The sequence below is a fragment of the Schistocerca piceifrons genome, chromosome 1 (assembly GCF_021461385.2).
Source record: "Schistocerca piceifrons isolate TAMUIC-IGC-003096 chromosome 1, iqSchPice1.1, whole genome shotgun sequence".
NCBI classification, from domain to species: Eukaryota; Metazoa; Arthropoda; class Insecta; order Orthoptera; family Acrididae; genus Schistocerca; species Schistocerca piceifrons.
The window spans coordinates 327,951,365-327,972,434 of NC_060138.1; the positions used below are offsets into that span (position 1 = coordinate 327,951,365).

Here is a 21,070-nt window from a genome sequence, read left to right on the forward strand (position 1 = left end):
ATGATTTTGAAATGTAACACAATGCGTAACATTACAGAAACCAATGTAAAATGGTACACGTAATGTGTACAATGTATACTAGTAATGAATACTATTGTCACATGCATCAGCGTACTAACGGACCTGTCATTGAGAATGTTCAACTACTTGGAGCGAAAATGGACTAAGCCACAACAAAACTGCTAATATTCTACTATATAGTACTTTTGTAATTTATCTATGTCAAAATATTGTTCAATAAAACCACAGTTACATCATATGCATGTTACAAGGCTGCAATGTATCACAAACATACATTATTTGTGGGCCCGTATTATGAGACCTGTTTCCTCCATATTGACTTCTCCGGGGTTAGTCCGCTTGTGCTCTCAGTGCCTCATTTGTCCACTGGTGCACTTTTCACCTTGAATTGCTAAGAGACTTTGATCACAGTGTGTAATAAAACAGTCCCGTTTCAACAGAACTGAACATGTTTTGGGTCATAATTTGCAATTAGGTTGCCCAGTGTTGCCTTTCATGCTGTTGCTGTACTTTCCTGCATGTCCTTAGCTTCCCCTTCATTCCACATGATGTGCATAGCTTTGAAACTGTCCAGCCATCCTGTGGATGCCTTAAACTCCATATTTCTGAGCTCTTTGGCAACTTTCAGAGCCTCACTCTGCAACAAAGGGTCCAGACAGACGTAAGTTTTTTGCCCTTGCACTTACAAACCATTCCCACACTATCTCGTTAATTTCTTCAACTTCTTTGCCTTTCTTTTAATTTTATCATCTGTTATCCTCCACATTCATCCCAGATCTTACCTTGTTTCTTAAAGTAACAAATTCACATTTTACACATTTGAAAGGCAACATTTCTTCATGCACAGAGAGTGTCTTTCTCACTTGCCTCAATTAGCTTAATCTCTCAGTTACATTTTAGTGATATGTTTTTTGTTTGACATCATGTTATCACTTAAAGTGCTACTAGCCTACTGAAACTGGCAGAAAATAATGCAGGTAGTGTATTTCTTTGGAATGCTTGACCTTGCTGGGTAAGACTGTTTAACGGAGCAACAACTACCTCTTTCACTGCGCAGATTGCAGTGGAGTGTTCATAGGCACACAAAAATGTTCCCATGTGAGTCTGTACCTGTCAGTAATAATGGAAAACAAGGAATACTGAGAAACAAAGCATTCCTGAACATGTCATTTCCTTTGATGTAATAACACTACGCATAGCTCATTTGTTGTTGCACAAAACGGCATGGTTTGACATCCACTCCCACAGCACCAAACCTCTTTTCTCAATTTTTCAAAGCTTAACAGCATTGTAAGGGCTGTACAGTTTTCGAGTTAAAAGTAGTGTCCTTGTAGAGTTGTGAATTACTAACGTATACTGTAATACAGTAGTCCTGTATAAACTATTTTCCCCATTATCCAATGAATTATTAATTAAATCCTAAAATTTGCATTCCATTTCCGTATTGGGTATGTTCCATTTTATACACAAAAATTAGCATATAAAAGTGTATTGAATCCATCACGACTGAAATATTTGTACGGTTTGGGCAGATTTCTAAATTAAACATGTTCCACTTTATTTGGGTAACTCCTGGCCTCCTTTATAGAAATTTTATTCATTGTCATCCTCTGGTCTGAAGTTGGTCTACTTAGACTGAAACTGGTCACCAGTAGCGAAATAAAATAGCATTTTTGATATTAACTGATTATTTTCATTCAAATAAGAAATAGATCGCTGTTGTTCCTAACATGCTTTCAAAAGTTATTAACACAATTTTAATAGTGTTTTCCAGTCAGCTTTCAAAAGCTTTTTTTAAGGGTATATAAATGCTATAAATGCAGGTTTGCCTTTCTTCAACTGCCTTCTAAGATAAGTAAGTACAGTATTTCAATTAGTATTTTTCCTCGTATTACTCTTACTGCAATTTAATGTTAAGAAAGCAAAAAAACAATAACTGAGTTATAATAGCTGCTGCAGAAGATTTTTTATTTATTTATTTTTATTTATTTAACCTGGAAAGATTAGGGCCATCAGGTCCTCTCTTACATCTAACCAGGCATTCTACTTATTTTACATTCATATGTTTTAGTAGGCATGTTAATCTACATCTAGTAAAAAAAAAAAAAATTACAAAGGCACACTTGGAAAAATACATACATATAGAGTTTATATTCGTAGATGATAAGTACTGTTATAATTAGGCATTATGAAAGAGGCAGACTTTGGATAGGAGTGCTAGCAGCAGGGAGTAGGAGGGAGACTGATGGTGAAGGGAGGAGAAGAATAGAGACACAACGAAACATAATTAAGAAAATATAAAGGAAAAGAAGATTGCGTGGCTAATAGAGATAGACGAAGAGGAAGAAGAGAAAGGTGCAAGATAGGAGACACTAGCTTTGCTATTTGACAGAGGAGAGGATTGGCCATGTACACTAATTTAGTGGAAAACATTATGAAGATGATAGTAGGAAATGCTTCAACTTCTTCTTAAAAGCAGCAAAGAATTGAATTTTGCACAAGGTAAGGGGCAGTTTGTTCCAGAGGCGGGCAGTGGCAACTGAGAAGGAGTTTGCAAAAGTTTTTGTTTTGACAGTGGGCACAGTTAGGACACCAAATAAGAGTGACCTCGTGTTACGATTATGATGGCATGAAAGGCGTTTAATCTCTGAAGCAAGGTACTGGGGTGCTTGCGCGACAAGGAGTCAGTGAAGTAGACATAGAGTGTGGTAGTCATGCAATCTGTCTGGCCGCAGCCACCCTACCTGTGAGTATGAAGCACTAACATGATCATATCAGCAAATGTTGCAGGTGTAACGCACACAGGCATTCATGGTTAGTTCTAGCCGTCTTTTGTTTTCACTACTCATGCTTGTTGAATTACATCACAATAGTGGAGGTTCAGTAGAACGAGTGATTGCACGAGCTGGCATTTCAAATCCTGTGGAAATACATTCCGAAACTTTTTGAGAACATAGAGACAAGCGGATGTCTTCGGCACACTGCAACTGTATTCTCTGCCCAGTTGAGATGCTCATCCAAAGCTACACCCAGGTTCTTAACTGTTTTCTGATATGGTATTGGAATACCGTCGAGCAGAATAGCAGGCAGCCGTTCGCAGAAATCTGAACTTATTAATTTCTGATGGGCTATTAAGATTACTTGTGTCTTTTTTGCATTTAGTTTAAGCCCCAGGTTTTTCACCCATGTCACTACTGAAGACAGATCATTAATCATTTGAGCAATTGCAGTGCTTACATCTTCAGGTCTGACGTTTAGGTAGAGCTGGAGGTCGTCGGCATAGAAATGATATTTACAGGAGGACAGAACCGAGGAAATATCATTGACATATAGAGAAAACAAAAGTGGTCCTAAGACTGATCCTTGTGGCACTCCCGAGGAGACGTGCCCAGGAAGATTTTTGATTTACGCAGACAACACATTGCTGTCTGTCTTTAAGCTTTCAAACCATCTCATTGCACTATCTGAAAAATTAAGCTGTTGCATTTTTCTGAGCAATATCTCAAAGTTAACAGTGTCAAAAGCTTTGCTGAAGTCTAGTAGCATCAATATTGTTGCCTTTCGGCTGTCGATGGCATATTTCAGGTCATCAGTTACTTTAATTAAAGCAGTGTTTGTGCTGTGATGTTTACGGAAACCAGATTGAAATTTGTCATATAGGTTGAATTCATGCAGGTGTTCAGTGAATTGATCGTGAACAATATATTGAAGTGCTTTGGAAACAGCAGGCAGTATGCTAATTGGTCAGTAGTCAGTAGTCACTAGGCAGTTGCGGGTTTTCGATCTTAGGGATGGGTCGAATTGTGCTCCTTTTCCATGCAGTGGGGTATATTCTGTTCACGAGGAAAAATTAAATATGTCAGTTAGGACAGGTATTAAGATATCGGCAACATTCTTAATCATGGTTATACTGATACTATCATTGCCTATCGCATCAGAAGATATTCTCATTATTGCTTTCCTTGCCGAATTTATTGTTACGTGTTTTAGATGGAAGGTATCATTGTTAGTAATCCAGTTAGGGGATTCTTGTGGACGGTAATTATCAGCCGTGTGGGTATTCAGAGGTGCAGAGAAGAATTCATTTAATTCGTTAGCCGAGACATGAAAAGCAGTTTCCGATTTTGCCTTTCCGACCCCCAAGCTACAGAGATTGTTCCATAGAGCCGTGGGCGCCAGATTGCTGCATACAAGGGAGCGAGCGTGCTTGATTTTAGCATTGCGAATGCATTGTTTCACTGTTTGGTAGCTTTCTATATTCTTTGAAATGCTTGGGTTTCGGGTCTACCTTGAAATGCCTGTGGGCAGCATCCCTATTAGTAATCATTTGACGTAATTCAGCTCTCAGCCATGGGGCTAGAGGTTTTCTTACACGGATTATGCGTACAGGTGCATATTTGTCATGGAGGGCAGTGAATTTAACACCAAGATCATTAATTTTGCCATCGATTGTAGGTTCTCTGAGTATTTGATGCCATGAGATTTCTGAGCAATCGGCTGTTCGAGCGTCAAGGTCAATACGTTTCATGTTCCTACAAGTTATGTAACGTGATTTGATCCTTGGGGGCTGCACAGAGTAGGCCAGGAATATTACATCATGTGCTGAGAGGCCTGAGGCCGAAGTTTGACCAACATCTCTTACTTTGTTAGTCTGTTTTGTTGCTATTACGTCTATAAGAGTATGACTGTGCGCCGTATGGTGTGTAGGTTGTAATGGAAGAATATTCATGCTATTGCAACTAAACAATCCTCTTAGGCTTATTGCGGAGGGAGTGTCTCTTAGCAGGCCTATGTTCAAGTCACCCATTACGATGACTTGTTCATACTGACACTGAAATGAATGTAATTCCGACTGAAAGGAACTCATTGAGCTTATTTTTGGTGGCTTGTACACAACACCAGTCAAAAACTTCCAACTTTGTATATTTATTTCAGTGAACATGAATTCAGCCTCTTTTTCTTCAGCAGGGTTTGACATACATAAGACTTTCGCCTTGAGATCTGTTCTTATGTATGCGCTGACCCCCTCACCTAGCTTTTTTTATCTGTATGCCCTAAGAAATGTGTACCCTGGGAGATGAATAGATGCAGAGGATATATGTGGTTTTAACCACGTTTTGGATAAAAGGATTACGTGGTAGTTTAGTTGGTTGAAGAGGAGGCTAAGTTCTTCGTAATGTGCAGGTAAAGATCGGATGTTGCAATGCGCTACTAAAAGTTCTGACGCGTTCCGCTGGGCAGCCTGGAGTAGGGTGGCAGACTGGTTTGTCCCTTTGTTAGGCACTACCTGCTGCGAGGGGCACTGGCCGCTGCTTCTGCAAACTGACATAACACAGGGGTGTCCGAGATTTTGCACGCCCTGTTTGTGACTACGCGAGTGCCGAAAGAAAGGCGATCGCAAGAGGTTTCCTGAGGTTGCAGGCGTATAGAAAATGGAGTAGTGGTATTCGGTGCAAGGAGAATATGACCAAAACAGTGATGGCTGTGTGTCACTGTGTATCCTCTGTCATAAGAGGTGGAATGTAATTAGTGTATTTGAAACAGCTTGGGGTGGAAATAAGGAAAAGGGGTGCGATTTAAAAGGCCGATGCTGCCAGCAGAGAGAAGTGAGCTTAGTAACAGATTATCGCAGGAAGCCAGAATAAAATTGAAATTTACTAAAGTGATACTAATGGTGATTGTCGTAGGAAGATACAATTAGATTGAAATTTACTAAAGTGATACTGATAGAGATTTTTGTTATGAACAATTTAAACCAAAGAGATGGGTGATTAATGAACTAAAGGAGAGACTAATAATTGCAAAAGTACTATTACAGAGTGGAAGAGAATAAATTGAGCAAATAAAAATAGTATTAGCAGTAACTAAAATTAAGTAAACATTAGAGCTACAGGTACAAAAAATAATACAGAGTTAATACAATTACAAAAACAGTTAGTTGAAGGTACAAATATGGGACAATTAAAAATTTAATACAATTACAAGACAGTATATATGAGTATAGGGGTGTTACAATTTGCAAATAGTGTTAAGTTTGCACTTTTGGCTCGAGTCGCTTCACTTAATACCATTAAGTTCTGCCATGTTTATGACTGTCTTTTTTCCAGCTGCTGTCTTAATGATTACTCTGCCATCCTGAGTCCACAAATTCTGAAGACCGAAATGGGATATAGCACCGTTTAAAATCTTTAGCTGTTCGTGTGTCAGATCTTCCCTTATTGTAAGCACTGTCCTTGCTAATCTCTTCTTCTGGGTAAATATCTCTGCCCTTTTTCGGTATGAGACAAATTTAACTATTATTGGACGAGGTTTGGTAGCACCTGGTAGTTTTCGTCCCACCCGATGGCTCCTGTCAATGTCTGCCTTAGTCACTTCAACGCTAATTTTTCATGTGCAACCTGTATAAGCAGTTTGTCTGTGTCTTCTTCCTTATTTTCTGCTACTCCAAACAGTAGTAGACTATTTCGCCTTTGGTACTGTTCTAGCTCGTCTGTTGCGGCAGATAGTTTTACTTCCAACTCTCGTGCCTTTTTCTCGTATTCAGACAGACTTTTTTAATGCTGTAATTTCAGCAGTATTGGTTGGCCTTAACAGTTTCATGCATTTTGGTCAATACTGCTGCCGTTACAGTATCTGATATAGTGCCTGCTATCAGATCGAGATTGTCTTTATCGCGAAGCGCAGCGTTTACCTCAGAGCAGACCAGCTCCGCTATACCGGGAGCCGCGGCCACACCTTCCCCCAAGAGCAGACCCGCCGCAACTGCTGCTTCCCCGCTGCTGGACGCACTGCTGTTGACTCTCCTGTTTACCATTTTCTTCAGCGTAGATATTGGTGGAGTATAGAAAAAATAGCACTACTGCACAGAACACTGTGGTTTACACAATTTCCACTAGTGCTAGACAACACCACCTGCGAGAGCACCTTCGAATTCAACTAAATTTCGCAATCCAAACTTAACACGTGTTACACTGCAGCGGTCATCTTGGGGGCTTTTGCCACGCAACTGAACGTACTAAGTACTGTCAAGTTTCTCATGCTTATCTACCCTAGATCCAGCTTTTAGGGGTCATTATATCCTTCTGCAGCTAATTTCTGATAGTATTTTGCAAGCATGGATTTACTGAATCGAAAGTTTGGTATTATTCTCATTAGTCTTTCCTAGCACAGTCTTCTTCTTGAGATATAAGTTCATGTCATTCGGACACTCCAGTACTGAGATGGTTGGCTCTCCTGAGGAACTAATAATTTTGAATAAATTCAACTTCAGGTGCCTTGTTTCAACTTAGATCTTTCAACGCTATGTCAAAATCTTCTCTCAGTACCATAGCATCCACTTTATTTTCATCTACTTTCTCCTTCTCAATTGTCATAAGATTTCTTTAATTTATGTGTTGTATGCCTTTCCTATAATCACACCTCCTTCTACACATTTACATTTCTCATCTAACCATTTTTTCTTTGCAAACTTACAGTAATTTTCTGTAGTCTATATTTCATTTTACCCATTTCATTTTCTGTTTTCTTCATAACCATATTTAAAATAGCTTACAGCATTTAAGGTACCTACTATGTCTTTTTTGAGCAGATTTTCCTCTGTTGCTTTATAATTTGATCTCTAAATGTTACCCATTCATCTCCTGTTGCATTTCTTTCCCTTGTTTCAGTAAATTGTTGCTTTATGCTGTCTTTGAAACTCTCCAAAATTTCTAGAAGTTTCAAATTATCCAGATCCCATTTGCTTAATTTTCTGTCTTTTTGCTATTTGTTCAGTTTTATTAATCTGTATTTCATAATAAATTATCATGGTCAGTTTAAGAACAGGTTTCTAAATCTCTGTCTCATTATTACATAATAAATCTGAAACCTTCCCGTTTTCCTATGTCTCTTCCATTTATACAACCTTTTCTCATGATCCTTAAACTACGAGTGTTCAATTGTGCTTTACTCAAGTCTACCAGGCAGCTTCCCCTTAGGTTTTTTCCTCCCAGTCCACATTCACCTACTACTTACCCTCTTTTCTTTTTACCGACATCAAATTAGAGGTCTCCTCCACTCCTGAGCACAAATTTTTGCCTCTTTTTTAACATATTGATTTTTTATCTCTTAATACATTTTCATCTGATCCCTGCCTTCAGAGCTAGTAGACGTGTATGATGGTACCTTACAGTTTGGTCATGGCCTCTTGTCTAGGTTGGCTATGATCATCTGTTCGCAATGTTGTTCATAGCAGTTTTCTCACATTTCCTTGATCATCATCTTAATCAGACCTACTCTTTCTTGTGCTACCCAACCTGATTTTGTATTGATAACCTTGCACTGACCTGACCATATGCCCAGTTCTTCCCACCATTATAAGTAAATAATTCTCACTATAACTTCAGTTCAGAGATTTCTATTTTCATGATTTTGTTCTCTAAACTGACTACAAAATTAAAGGATGTGATATTCAATGCACTGACCCCTGGAATGCCAGATTCATTTAGTCTGATTACAGTATTCTTCTCAGCAGTCCCCAAAATGTACACTGAATGGGGGACTATTTCATCTCTGCAATATTTTTCCCAAATGGCTTCAGTCATCATTAAACCTTACCTTACAATAGAGCTGGATATCTTTGGGAAATAATGGCTATTTTCAACCAGGCTGCAGTACCAACACAGTTAGGCCAAGCTGGCTTATGTTACAATGCAAGTTAGTCAATCATGCAGACTGTTGCCTTTATAATGTAATTGGGTATATAAAGAATCTATTTAGTTCATGGTGACAGAACACACACACACACACACACACACACACACACACACACACAAAGGTATTAAAGTATGCAAGCTTCCAGTGTCAGTGGCTCCTCCTCCTGGTAGAAGGGATGAAGGAAAAGAAAGAAGTGAAGGAAAAGGACTGTGTGGTTTAGGAAAAGGGGTAGAGTTTGGAAAAGTCACCCAGAACTCCGGGTCAAGGGAGACTTAGCAGACTGGATGAGAAGGAAGGGCTGATTGTTGGGTACTGCACCGGACAAGGTTTGTAAACCTGAGAGCTTAAATGTGGACGATAGGGTAATACACAAGACAGAGTGCTGCCAAAACATCATGCACGAGTTACTAAGAGCAGAAATCTGTATTTAGCTTTCTGCTTCTATTAAATTGTGCACAATATTTTGGCAACAATTTCTGTCTTGAGTGTTACTCTATCTTCCACCTTTAAGCTCTCAGGTTTTCAAGTCTCATCTGGTGCAGTCCCAATAATTAATCTTTCCTTCTTGTCCCATCCAACAAGTGTCTCCTGACCCACAGTTCTGAGTGACTTTTCCGAACTTTTACCTTTTTTCCCAAACCTCACCAGTCCTTTTCCTTCACCACCTTCCTTCTCCTTCAGCCCTCTACCGGAAGAAGGAATCACTGGCTCCAAAAGCTCACAAATTTTAATACCTCATGCCCCTGCCACTACATGTTGGGTAAATCTGTTATCGATCCAATTACATAATATTTTGAAAAATTTATTATTTTTGTTGTTATATCAGACTGTTGCCTCTGCAACTACTGAAAAGATTGCAGCCACTCTTGAGAAACTGTATGTTACCTTAGCCTCTCCACAGATACCATACCTTGTGGTTTTACCTACAGTACAGCTATCTGTATCAGTGAGGCACACAAGCTGCCCCACCCCATCAAAATCCATGGTTCCCAGAATACATTCAATTTATTGCAGGAATCCAACTTCTGTTAGGCAAATGACACTACACCTTTAGTTAGTAACACCCAATGCCATGGTGTTATGACAGCCTATTGTCATTTTAAATTACTGCATAAATTTTGCAATTTTGTGTAAAATCTTTGCAATAATGGGATATTTTCCTTTTCTAAACATCTTAACAGTTATTGCTTAATGTTATGAAACTGCAAAAACGTATCTTATGCCTCATACCATATGACAAACAATTCTCATTGCATTGCAAAGCACCCATGTACTTTCTTATATAGTTTAGGTCTATAACAAAAAGACATGGGACATGCCCTCATTGATTTATTTCATTGTTAAGCTATATAGCATTATATTTTTCACTTTGATTTCAGTTTCTGTTGTTAATAAGATGCAAGCCACTCGAATCCACTCATGATTATCTCCATTTTTATCAGAGAAAATTGTTGTGAGCCCATAGCAGATAATATTTTAGAAAATAAATCTTAAACACCTACACTTAAGTTTTTATTTATTTAGCCATGATTTTTTTTTCTTCAGGTGAAAGCCTTACTTTAAATACTCATATTTGATGAACAACACTGCACTTATGTTAGGGGATCTTTTTGTGACATCGTAATATTTGTTATAACCTTCATTATGCCATAATCAAGGGAATTTATAACAACATTTAAAATCAATAACAAGAAAGTCGTAGTGTTCCTATTATATCTCTGAACAGATGCAATGAATTTACATGTAAGTTAGCAAGTAAAGGGAAGAAGGGAATGTTAATTTTAAATTACATTTTATTTTATTCTGTACAATACTATTAGATGCATATCACACAATATAAATTATTATTTGTTTATAAATATGAGTACTACAATGACAACATGATTAAAAAACAGTTTTTATTCCTGGTGCAATTTACCATATGTAAGATCAGGTTCACAAATATCTTCTTCACTGAGCTTTTTAGCAAGAAAATATATCTCAGCAAGAGCAACAATAAGTCCACAAATTACACCTAACAAAAGGCGAAAACCAAAATCCAGTTCTCCCACAATCAGCTGGATTCCCAAAAATCCAAAAACAAAGGCAGCAATCACAGAAAATACAAACTGGAGAACAGCTATTAGCTGTCTGTTTATCTGCTTCACTGCAACAAAAAAATAATAAAATAAAGAAATTAATCTCTATATACCTTTATACAAAATATGATTTACAAAAAACTTGTAATATTAAGTCTAGAACAAGCTACCACTTTTTTCCAGGGCACCTACTCAGTTACTGTATGTGGGGTGGGGTGGGGAGGGGAGAAGAAAGGATTCTGGCTATGTAATATTACCTCGGCTCAAGCTACCAACCTCAGCTTCTTGATCCCACATATTTAATTATGTTCTCATACACAGTCTCTCACACATCTTTAAGCACACTCTCAATCTTTTTAAACTGTGAAGATTCTATACTGTCCTCTTCCCTCTTTAAGCAATTTCAGTCCCTTTTCTATTATCACAACAATAACTTCTTTCATAATTATTTACCTTATTGGTTTTTTGCATTTTCAATTGCATTTCTAACATACTTGGGCTCCAACCAGCACCACCCAATAACCATGGACATTTAACCAACATTTGGAAATGTAAAATCTCCAAAACAAAAATCCTCTTGCATGTACTCTTCTGCCATCTGCACTTTTGCAAATACTTTCACCCTTCCAATTCTGTCATTCCCTATTCCTTAAAGACATCATACTATGCCATTTCACCACCAACCACAGACCTTACCTAACAGCCTCTGCTTTTATTACAAAATTATTTTACTTTGTGAGAAGTTTCCTGCATCCTATATCTGAGATTAGGGCTGTTGCCCTTCAACAGCTGGAACTGCACTCTCAAAATATCTTAGCGGGATATAGAAGGTATTTATCCCCTACTCTCACCTGTTTAACAGCCATCAAAGGACCCAACAGTCACATCCAACATCATAGGTTTCCGACCCTGCATTGTTAACCAACTCCACCTTTCACACATCCACAAACTTCCTCCAGCCTCATTAAACACATTACTCTAAATGCACTTCCCACCCCCCAACATAGTTATCAAACTATCTACCAGAAACCTGATCCATGCAGAAGTCTGTAGTCTTCTGCAGCCCTAAAACAAGATTTAACCATGCTGGACATTCAATGAGCTGCATTTCTTCAGTGAAAGTGTTTTTTCACCATTCCCCGTAATGACCAAAGTAAGCCAAAACCACACATTGAACCTTGTCTTAAGAGGTTCCAACCTCTCTCCACCCATGCTCCTCCACAAATTCCACCAAGCCACTCCGAACACAGCATCTGCAGTGGGAAATGAATGTTTTCTGAATATCCTGATGACCATGCTATAGCCTCCTCCACAGGCAGACATTACCTGTAGAGCTAATTTAGAAACAAATGCTTTGCTCTATTTTTCCCCCCATGACACCAACAAACCTGGCACCATTAAAAATTTCTCCCTAAAATTTTAAGGATCAAATCAGACATTGAAAGTAACCTTAAAAGTTGCACTACATTCATCCCATTCAGCTAAAACATAATGACAAATCTGTTAGTAAATTAACTGCTGCCCTCTTATCTGAATATAAAACAGTCTGCTAAAATATCCTGCACTGTGATGCACACACCACAAGTACCACACACTGGAGGGTCCTCTTACAGGATCACATGTCCTGAACCCGTTAATTTTCTACTGCCCGGCGGTTCGGTGCTCGACAGAACTAAATGTTTCAACTAACAGAGTCCCATTTCTAAATCACTTTAAATGTTTTAAGGTGCATGGCAAAGCCCTATAAATCCTTTCAAATGTTAGAAAGGTGAAATTTTCAAAGCTGCCCTGTTTTTTTGTTTTAACGCATTTTGCCTGGCAGCATGTGTTCTATTACTGAAGTATTTGAACTAATTCCTGTTCCAGGAGGATTGGTTACAGGAGTCTTGTTGCTGTGTTGGATGTTGAGAAAGCTCTCAGCAGTACTCCCATTGCACTGGGAGGTGACAAAAGTTCAATGGTTCCATCTCGATACCAAGAGCAGTAAGGGGAAAAGTGTCCACCCAGACAAAGCCCCATTTGTCTAGGTAAGCCTCATACACGACACACCTTGAGATTGAAGGGTTTTTTGCTTTTTGTTTTTATATGACTAAATAAAGTTTTTTACCACGTCATGATCCAAGCAGTTAATCTATGATCCCCTTTCCTTGTGACATACGATGTTCTATGCCTTGGGGCAAAATGGTCACTGCAGCATGTCCAGAGTTTACAGGACAGAGGACTGGCAACACTTACTAGTCCTCAGCTCTGGAAATTTATGTGTCAAATCTGTAGCCAGCAAATGTAGGCTGAGCTCCCCAAGGTGTTCACCATTTAGAACAATGGGAGGGGGAGGGGGGGGGGCTTTATCAGAAATACCATGGACACAACAAGCATTGCCCCTGTCACCGCTATGTGAACCAACAAGCAACATCACACAGAACTTGAAAAACATCACACTGTTATTTGCAGGTCTTCTCTTGTATACTGAAATGAGAGGCATCATACCCAAAATTTTACCTACACTGCCCATCCAGTTTCTTGTCACCCACCATACATACCTACATAACATCCCTGTACCAGCCCAACTTCCAGTCCTGCACCTGCAACTTATACTACAGCAGACGATCCAGGCACAAGACCTGTCTCATAAACCCACACTCCCTGCTGCAGTCCAGCCACTAATATTACCTATCCTGTTAAAGACGGTGTCACTTGTAAAATGACCTGTGCTACTATCATTGAGTGGTGTTTTATCTTTGTCCCTTCTCCTCACAACATGTGAGCCCCTTTCAGTCTAGTGTCCAAGTGACCTGCCCTTTTATAATCATTTCCAACCCAACCTGTCCCTCTCTCCTCCCCAAGGAAGACTAATAGTTCTAAATGCTAGGATATATCATATTTTTGTGTGTCTACAGGCAGCACTCATTGTGAATACAAGCACTGGCCAGAAATTCTGTCTCATAATTTTAACATAATTAATCTACATTTTTTTACTTTCACTGTGAACCATTGGTCAGAGACTAGAAGTATCTGGACATTGGAATTACTATCCCATGTGTAGACTGTTGTTAACACCCCAACACAAACAGCTTTATTTGAAGAGGCACCATGACTGAAAAGCACAGACTGCTAATGAATGGTATCACACTGAATTCCGCAACAGATCACGGTTCTGCACTATCATGGATGACTATCAGTGGCAGGTATGGCAACAACCTAAGGACAGGTTCAATTCTTCCAATGTTTTGAAGTGCCACAGCAGTGTTACGACAGGTGCCATGGTTTCAGGAGCCATTGGGTATGAAATGAGGTAATGGTGGGTAGTGATTAAGGGAACTTTGACAGCACAACACACATCACAGACATCCCACAGACTCAAATGTTACCTTTCATGCGACTGTATCACAATGCCATTTTTCCAACAGGACACTGCTCACCCACTCACAGCCCGTGACTTTATGAACTGTTACCATCGTTTGAGGTACTGCCATGGCCAGCAAGATCCCCAGATCTACCCTCGACACATGTGGGACCAACTTGCACGTCAACTCCATCTCAATATTAGGCATATCAACAATCAGTTATTACAGCTGTGAGCCTGCTTGCCTCAGGAGAGGATACCAGGGCTTTATGACACCCTTCCGAATGAAACTGATGCACACATCCAAGTTAGGGGAGGCAGTGGGTAGCAGTGTGCACCAAGTTGGCTCCTACTAACAAGTTCTCTGTTAATCTGACTTCATATTTGAACTGCTGAAATAAGGTCACATACCCTCTCAACCTGTGTAGTTTCATTTCATTTCATTTCATTTCCTCCTCCCCATCTGGGTACTTCACTTTTTTTGACAGGCAGTCTCTATAGCAATCAATAATGATCCATGTTACAGCCAAGCCATTTCATAGACAACCGATTACTCAGGACTGAGCCTATAGAAGCAAGAGTAATTTCTACTTGGTCCTGAACTGAATACGTAGAACAATTTAAGCTAAGTACTGGTGGAAAATTTGGCTGAGTTTATCAACAATTTTCTCTTTAAATATGTGCAAAACTGCAGGTACTGCATCACTACCGATTCTGGAAATTATTTTCTGATACTAATTACTTAGGAAAGCCAAAAAAAGTATTCTGAACCTGCATCTCATATAACATCTGGCAATTAGTTGCACATATAAATGAAATGAATTTCGGTTGAAACTACATCAATAATGTTTTCAGCTACTAATTCTCTTTTTTTTCCTTTCTAAGCCCAGCACCAACACATTTTGTGACTAATTCCCTTTCCAGGACTGACTGACAGGCTGACTGACTGAAGTTACAATGGGTTCAGCAGTGGAATGACATGACTGACACCCATCTCATATGAAATTTTGTACAATACAAATAATTGTACACTGACTGCCTGAAATTGAACCAAATTTTATTTAATTTGTTTATACTGATAGAACATTGAGGAAGAGTGCAATATGAAATCCAATCAAGATGATAAGAAGAGATTAAAGTTTAGAACATTTGATGCAAGATGCAGTCATATCGCTATTGACTTCTTTCTCGACATCTTTGATTGATGTTCATTTAATGATTTTCGTGATATTTCACCAACCACTCACGCTGGTTAAACCTCAGAAAAATCACAAAATACCAGTCAAGATCCTGAGACAGAATCCAACAGCTAAGACGTCAACAAGTGCCACAAAAGCCTCAATTTTTTATAATAAGTAAGAGTGTCATTAGCGCTAGTTAGAGAAAGTTGGTACTCCTGATCAACTGAATGTTTTGTAAGCAATAGCAGATCGCATTCAGTGCAGCTGTTTTACAATCTTCCTGGGGTTTCGTCAGCTCGAGTGGTTGGCTAAATGTCAGGATAATCATTTAATGAACATCACCCAAAGATGTTGAGATAGTCACTGATTAGTAGGGCATCGTGTGTGTGTGTGTGTGTGTGTGTGTGTGTGTGTGTGTGTGTGTGTGTGTGTGTGTGTGTGTGTGTGTGTGTTTTTTCGGATCTAATGGGCATCCAACAGCGAGGTTATCAGCGCCCTGACATTTACTGAACTAAACGAATGTGGATAAAAACTAAAATTGTCATACACGCATTCACTCTAAATGAGCATACAATCTCCCTATTGCACAGGCACTCTCATATGCACTAAAACCAACGAGGAGGGAAGATAGCTAATCAAGAAAGTAAAACAGATGGAAAACAACACACAGAAGAGCTAAAAGAACAACACAGGGAAATGTGACTGGCTGACCACTTACAAAAAAGTTGGGTGAGCCAGCCACCCTGTTGACACATTAAAAACATCTCCCCACAATCTTGTTAAAAATGTGGGACAATTCACAGAACTTTAAAACACGAACCACATTAGTTTGCTCATTACATAAAATAGACTGCAGATCTGCCGGCAAATCCGCTGGTCAACAAGCAAATAAAATGCAGTCCAATAAAATGTGGTACACCGTGATCTGTACGCCACAAGCACCACACATCAGAGGGTCTTCTTGCCAGAGTAAAAATCTGATGCATTATAGGTCTGTGGCCAATGCAATGACGAGTAAGGAGGACCTCGTTCCATCAACGTGGCTGGGAGGAAGTACGCCACAACCGAGTTGTGGGCTTGACGATACAGAGCTTGTTGTCGGTCACTTCTAGCCACTCGTCTTCCCATCGACAGAGGACTTTGTACCTCAACAGCGAGGTGAGAGAATGCAGGGGGATAGCACACCAAAAGACCTGACGGTCACGACATGCCTCTTTGGCTGCTTGATCCGCCCTTTCGTTCCTCTGAATTCCCACATGCCCTGGTACCCAGCAGAAAGACACCTTCCCCAATTGCTGTAGTTGGACAAGGGTGTCCTGAATAGTCTGGGTTACTTTATCTGCAGGGTACAAACACTGGATAGAGTAAAGGGCACTCAGAGAATATGAACAGCCGAGAATCTAACACTGGGAGAATGTCTCATCTGCTCCAAAATGTGTTTAATAACAGCTCATGAGGCACTAACATTTCCGCTGAATGGCAAGCTTTGGTAATATCCATATTAAACAGGTGGGCCTTGGGTTAGATGAATGAAGTCTGGAACAGAGCAACAGTCTACATCTTTTAGTATCAACTAATATTATAGCAAATTCTGGCTGTCAGTACACACCAATTACAGAAACTTTAATTACCAACTGATCAAAGATGGAAAGTATGCCACAAGATAGTCATTTCATTTCATGATTTTGGTGAAGGAGGTCGCCTATGAAAATATGACACAAAACTTACTACAGAATATGAGAAGAGACCAAGTGTTAGTGCCATATTTAACCTGAAGGAGGATAAGTTTGGTCTGTGAGGTAAGAAAAACTAACATTAAAAACTGAAATACACAGTATTAATGTTCCGCAATAATATTTATTTTATATTCTGTTGTTCACAACCCTTACAACACTAACGACAAGACACCACCTTTACTACAGAGGTAAACTTATAGGAATTCCTGCAGTTTGAGGGGCTAATTATGACTAGGTCAATCACATACGGATAAAACGAATAGACAGGCTCAGCATGAATCAAGCTGGAGACTAAAAAACAATGATCCATCTTTGTACAGCATGCTGTAAATTAATGTTAATTCTTATGATATTAGACAAAGTATTCTCTATCAAATATAGGCACACAACTAATACTACAGCAAATTCTGGAACCTCCGTATTTTTGTCCCTATACGACAGTAGCCTGTGCCACTACTCAACTAGCGTACTGTTTCGCCATTTATATTCATATACTTTTAATCTTTGATACAATAAGGGCATATTGATACATATCTTCTTTGTATCTATTTCAATATTCTAACGACAGTTCGTGTATAGTACAGAGATTTTAATATCTGTATAACTTGTGCAGCACAATATTTTCAGGTCAATTAAACAGTAGGATTAGGGACTTACAGTGATATCTGTAGAATATAAAACATTCAGTACATCATTACATGCACTACGTGAGCAAAAGTATCCGGACACCTCCAAAAACATGAATGTGGTTTCAGTTACCTCAGACCGCAGTTGTTCGTGCATGTGTCTTGTGCGTGCGCGTGTCGTGTGTGCGCGCATGCGCATTTGTGTGTATTGTTGACAAAGTCCATTGGTCAAAAACTTTAAGTGTAAAAATCTTTTTGTTGTGCCTATCTGCGACTCAGCATCTCTGCTATATGGTGAGCAGAAAATTTCCTTTTCATAATATCGTTTTTCATATTACATGCATTGTGCTGTTACCTACTGCCAGGTACACCACATCAGCGACCTCAGTAGTCATTAAACGTCGTGAGACAGCAGATTGGGGCACTCCGCGGAACTCATTGACTCTGAACGTGGTCAGTTGATTGGGTCTCACTTGTGTCTGTCTGCGAGTTTTTCACGATCCTAAACATCCCTAGATCCACTGTTTCCAATGTGATAGTAAAGTGGGAACTTGAAGGAGCACGTACAGCACAATAGCATGCAGGCTGACCTCACCTGTTGACCGAGACCACAGACAGTTTAAGAGGGTCGTAATGTGTAATAGGCAGACGTCTACCCAGACCATCACACAGGAATTCCAAACTGCATCAGGATCCACTGCAAGTACTATGACAGTTAGGCAGCAGGTGAAAAAACTTTGAATTAATGGTCGAGCAGCTGCTCATAAGCCACACATCACGCTGCTAAATGCTAAACCATACCTTGCTTGGTGTAAGGAGTGTAAACATTGGACAATTGAACAGTGGAAAAACTGTTGTGTGGAGTGACGAATCACAGTACACAATGTGGTGATCTGACGGCAGGGTGTGGGGCAAATGCGAGGCAAAAATCTGCCAGCATGTTTAGTGCCAACAGTAAAATTCAGGGACATGGGTGTTACGGTGTCGTGGCGTTTTTCACGGAGGGGGCTTGCAGCCCTTGTTGTTTTGCGTGGCACTATCACAGCACAGGCCTACATTGATGTTTTAAGCACCTTCTTGCTTCCCACTGTTGAAGAGCAATTCGGAGATGGTGATTGCATCTTTCAACATGATCGAGCAACTGTTCATAACGCACGGCCTGTGGAGAAATGGTTACACGACAATAACATCCCTGTAATGGACTGGCCTGCACAGAGTCCTGACCTGAATCCTATGGAATACCTTTGGGATGTTTTGGAATGATGATTTCATGCCAGGCCTCACTGACTGACATAAATACCCCTCCTCAGTGCAGCTCTCCATGGAGAATGGACTGTCATTCCCCAAAAAACCTTCCAGCACCCGACTGAACTTATGTCTGTGAGAGTGGAAGCTCTCATCAAGGTTAAGAGTGGGCCAACACCATACTGAATTCCAGCATTACCGATGGAGGGTGCCATGAACTTTTAAGTCATTTTCAGCCAGGTGTCTGGATACTTTTGATCACAGGGTGTACTATTTCTTGTTTTGTGCCCATTTAAAATTGAAACACCACTATTTTGTGTTTCTAGTATAGATGCATAATCTTACAATTTCACACATCTTTGGAAATAATCTTTGTACAGTCAGAAGCCCTCAATGTTGTGTGAACTGTCTGATCTGTCTGATAACAATATTTTGAGAAGGAAAGTTACTACTCACCATATAACGGAGGTGCTGAGTCGCAGATGAGCACAACAAAAAGACTGTCACAAATAAGCTTTCGGCTAGCAAGGCCTTAGTAAAAAAAAAAAAAAAATAAATAAAAAAATAAAAAATAAAAAATAGATATCTCTCTCTCTCTCTCTCACACACACACACACACACACACACACACACACACACACGCACACACACACGCACACACACACACACACACACACCTCATGCACACATGACTGCAGTCTGGCAACAGAAGCCACACTCATACTGTCTGATGGCTGGAAGTTGAAAGCTGGTTCACAACAAAATAAATATTATTTGGGAACATTAATACTGTGTGTTTCAGTTTTCAATATGTTTACATACCTGTAAGTCTGACTGAATATTTCATAAATGAAAAATTTGATCCAAAATAGAAATTGGGATTTGTGTCCGATGATGTAAGAAGGTGAATATATAAAGGAAACGTTAGTTTGACATTTACACTCTAGGACTTTCCATTAGCAGTCTTTACCTATGAATACATATGAACATCTAGGGAAGATGGAGGACTTTGTTCTTATTAAAATTGTTGAAATTAAAACTGCATTTATGACTAATAGTTAAGCATAAAGTAAAAATGAAAGCATATTTTCAAAACAAAATGGCAGAAAGATTACACAACAATGTAAAACACAGGAACTCTATATAGAACAGTGTTACAAAGATATGTACCTTTCTTAAAATAATGTCCTCAACTCAAAAGAAGTATTCAGTTGGTAATATGTATGTATTACTATGAGATCGTGAAACATTCATCCATAAGTGCACACCAGACTCTGAACAGCAATTCTAAATAGTGATTATCCAGTTATTTCTTAACATAATAAAATACTAATCAAATGAGTATGTTACCCAGGTCAAAACCAAGGAAGCTCACTTTCTCAAATTAACATTTTCGTAAACACAATCAACTTTCATATGTTTGATGACCATTTTCTTTATATGATGCAGCCTATTTTATAGCTTCATAGGATGGAAACTACAAGTGGCCAAGAAATGCTGATAAGCAGAGTGGCTTGATTTTTTTCAGCGTTGTTTAAAGGTGGTATGAAGACACTGAGTTTAAAAGATCTGTTACAATAAAGAGTTAAGTTTGTATGAAAAATCCAAGACTGAACATAATATTTGACATGTCGAGTGTTGTCCACGTATTATGCTCTCTTCACAAATCCTAAACCTCCAAAATGCAAGCAAAATCTACTCAAGAGCAGAATTTGACTTACACTGATAGCCAATGGAATCTTCCGGTAGCCTCACTCGGACTCCATCAACAGCTTTTGTCATGGCCTTATATTCACGTTCCGCTTGCTCAACCTTGAGTTTTTGGATTCTTGCTTCTAGCTCTGGATTTCGAGGAATGACTTCCAGTTCCGGTAATTTAATTTCACTACCTTCCAGGAGCTCATGGATATAAACCACTGTTCCATCCTTCCGTACACTTCCATGCTGTAGATATTGGTATAACCATTTTATGTCCGAAATACTTAGTAAAACTTCACTATCTGAATATTCACCCAGCTGAATCTGTTTAATTCCTTCTGAAACATCACTGCACTCTCCTAAGCACTCTACTATGAAATTCTCAAGCTTCTTCGAAGGTTTTATTTTTATTGTAGGATCATTTATGGATCCCATTTTGACAATTTAT

At 39.2% G+C, this 21,070-nt stretch overlaps 1 protein-coding gene across 1 annotated transcript; it reads right to left on the minus strand.

The window, feature by feature from the left end:
• Nucleotides 1-10,490: 10,490 nt before the first annotated feature.
• Nucleotides 10,491-21,057, minus strand: LOC124788388 (transmembrane protein 199). The gene is made up of 2 exons (XM_047255657.1): nucleotides 20,646-21,057; nucleotides 10,491-10,861 (listed from the first exon to the last, which is right to left on the minus strand). The coding sequence occupies exons 1-2, from the start codon at nucleotides 21,055-21,057 to the stop codon at nucleotides 10,614-10,616; spliced, it is 660 nt and encodes a 219-aa protein (XP_047111613.1). The 3' UTR covers nucleotides 10,491-10,613.
• Between the last annotated feature and the right edge of the window lie 13 nt (nucleotides 21,058-21,070).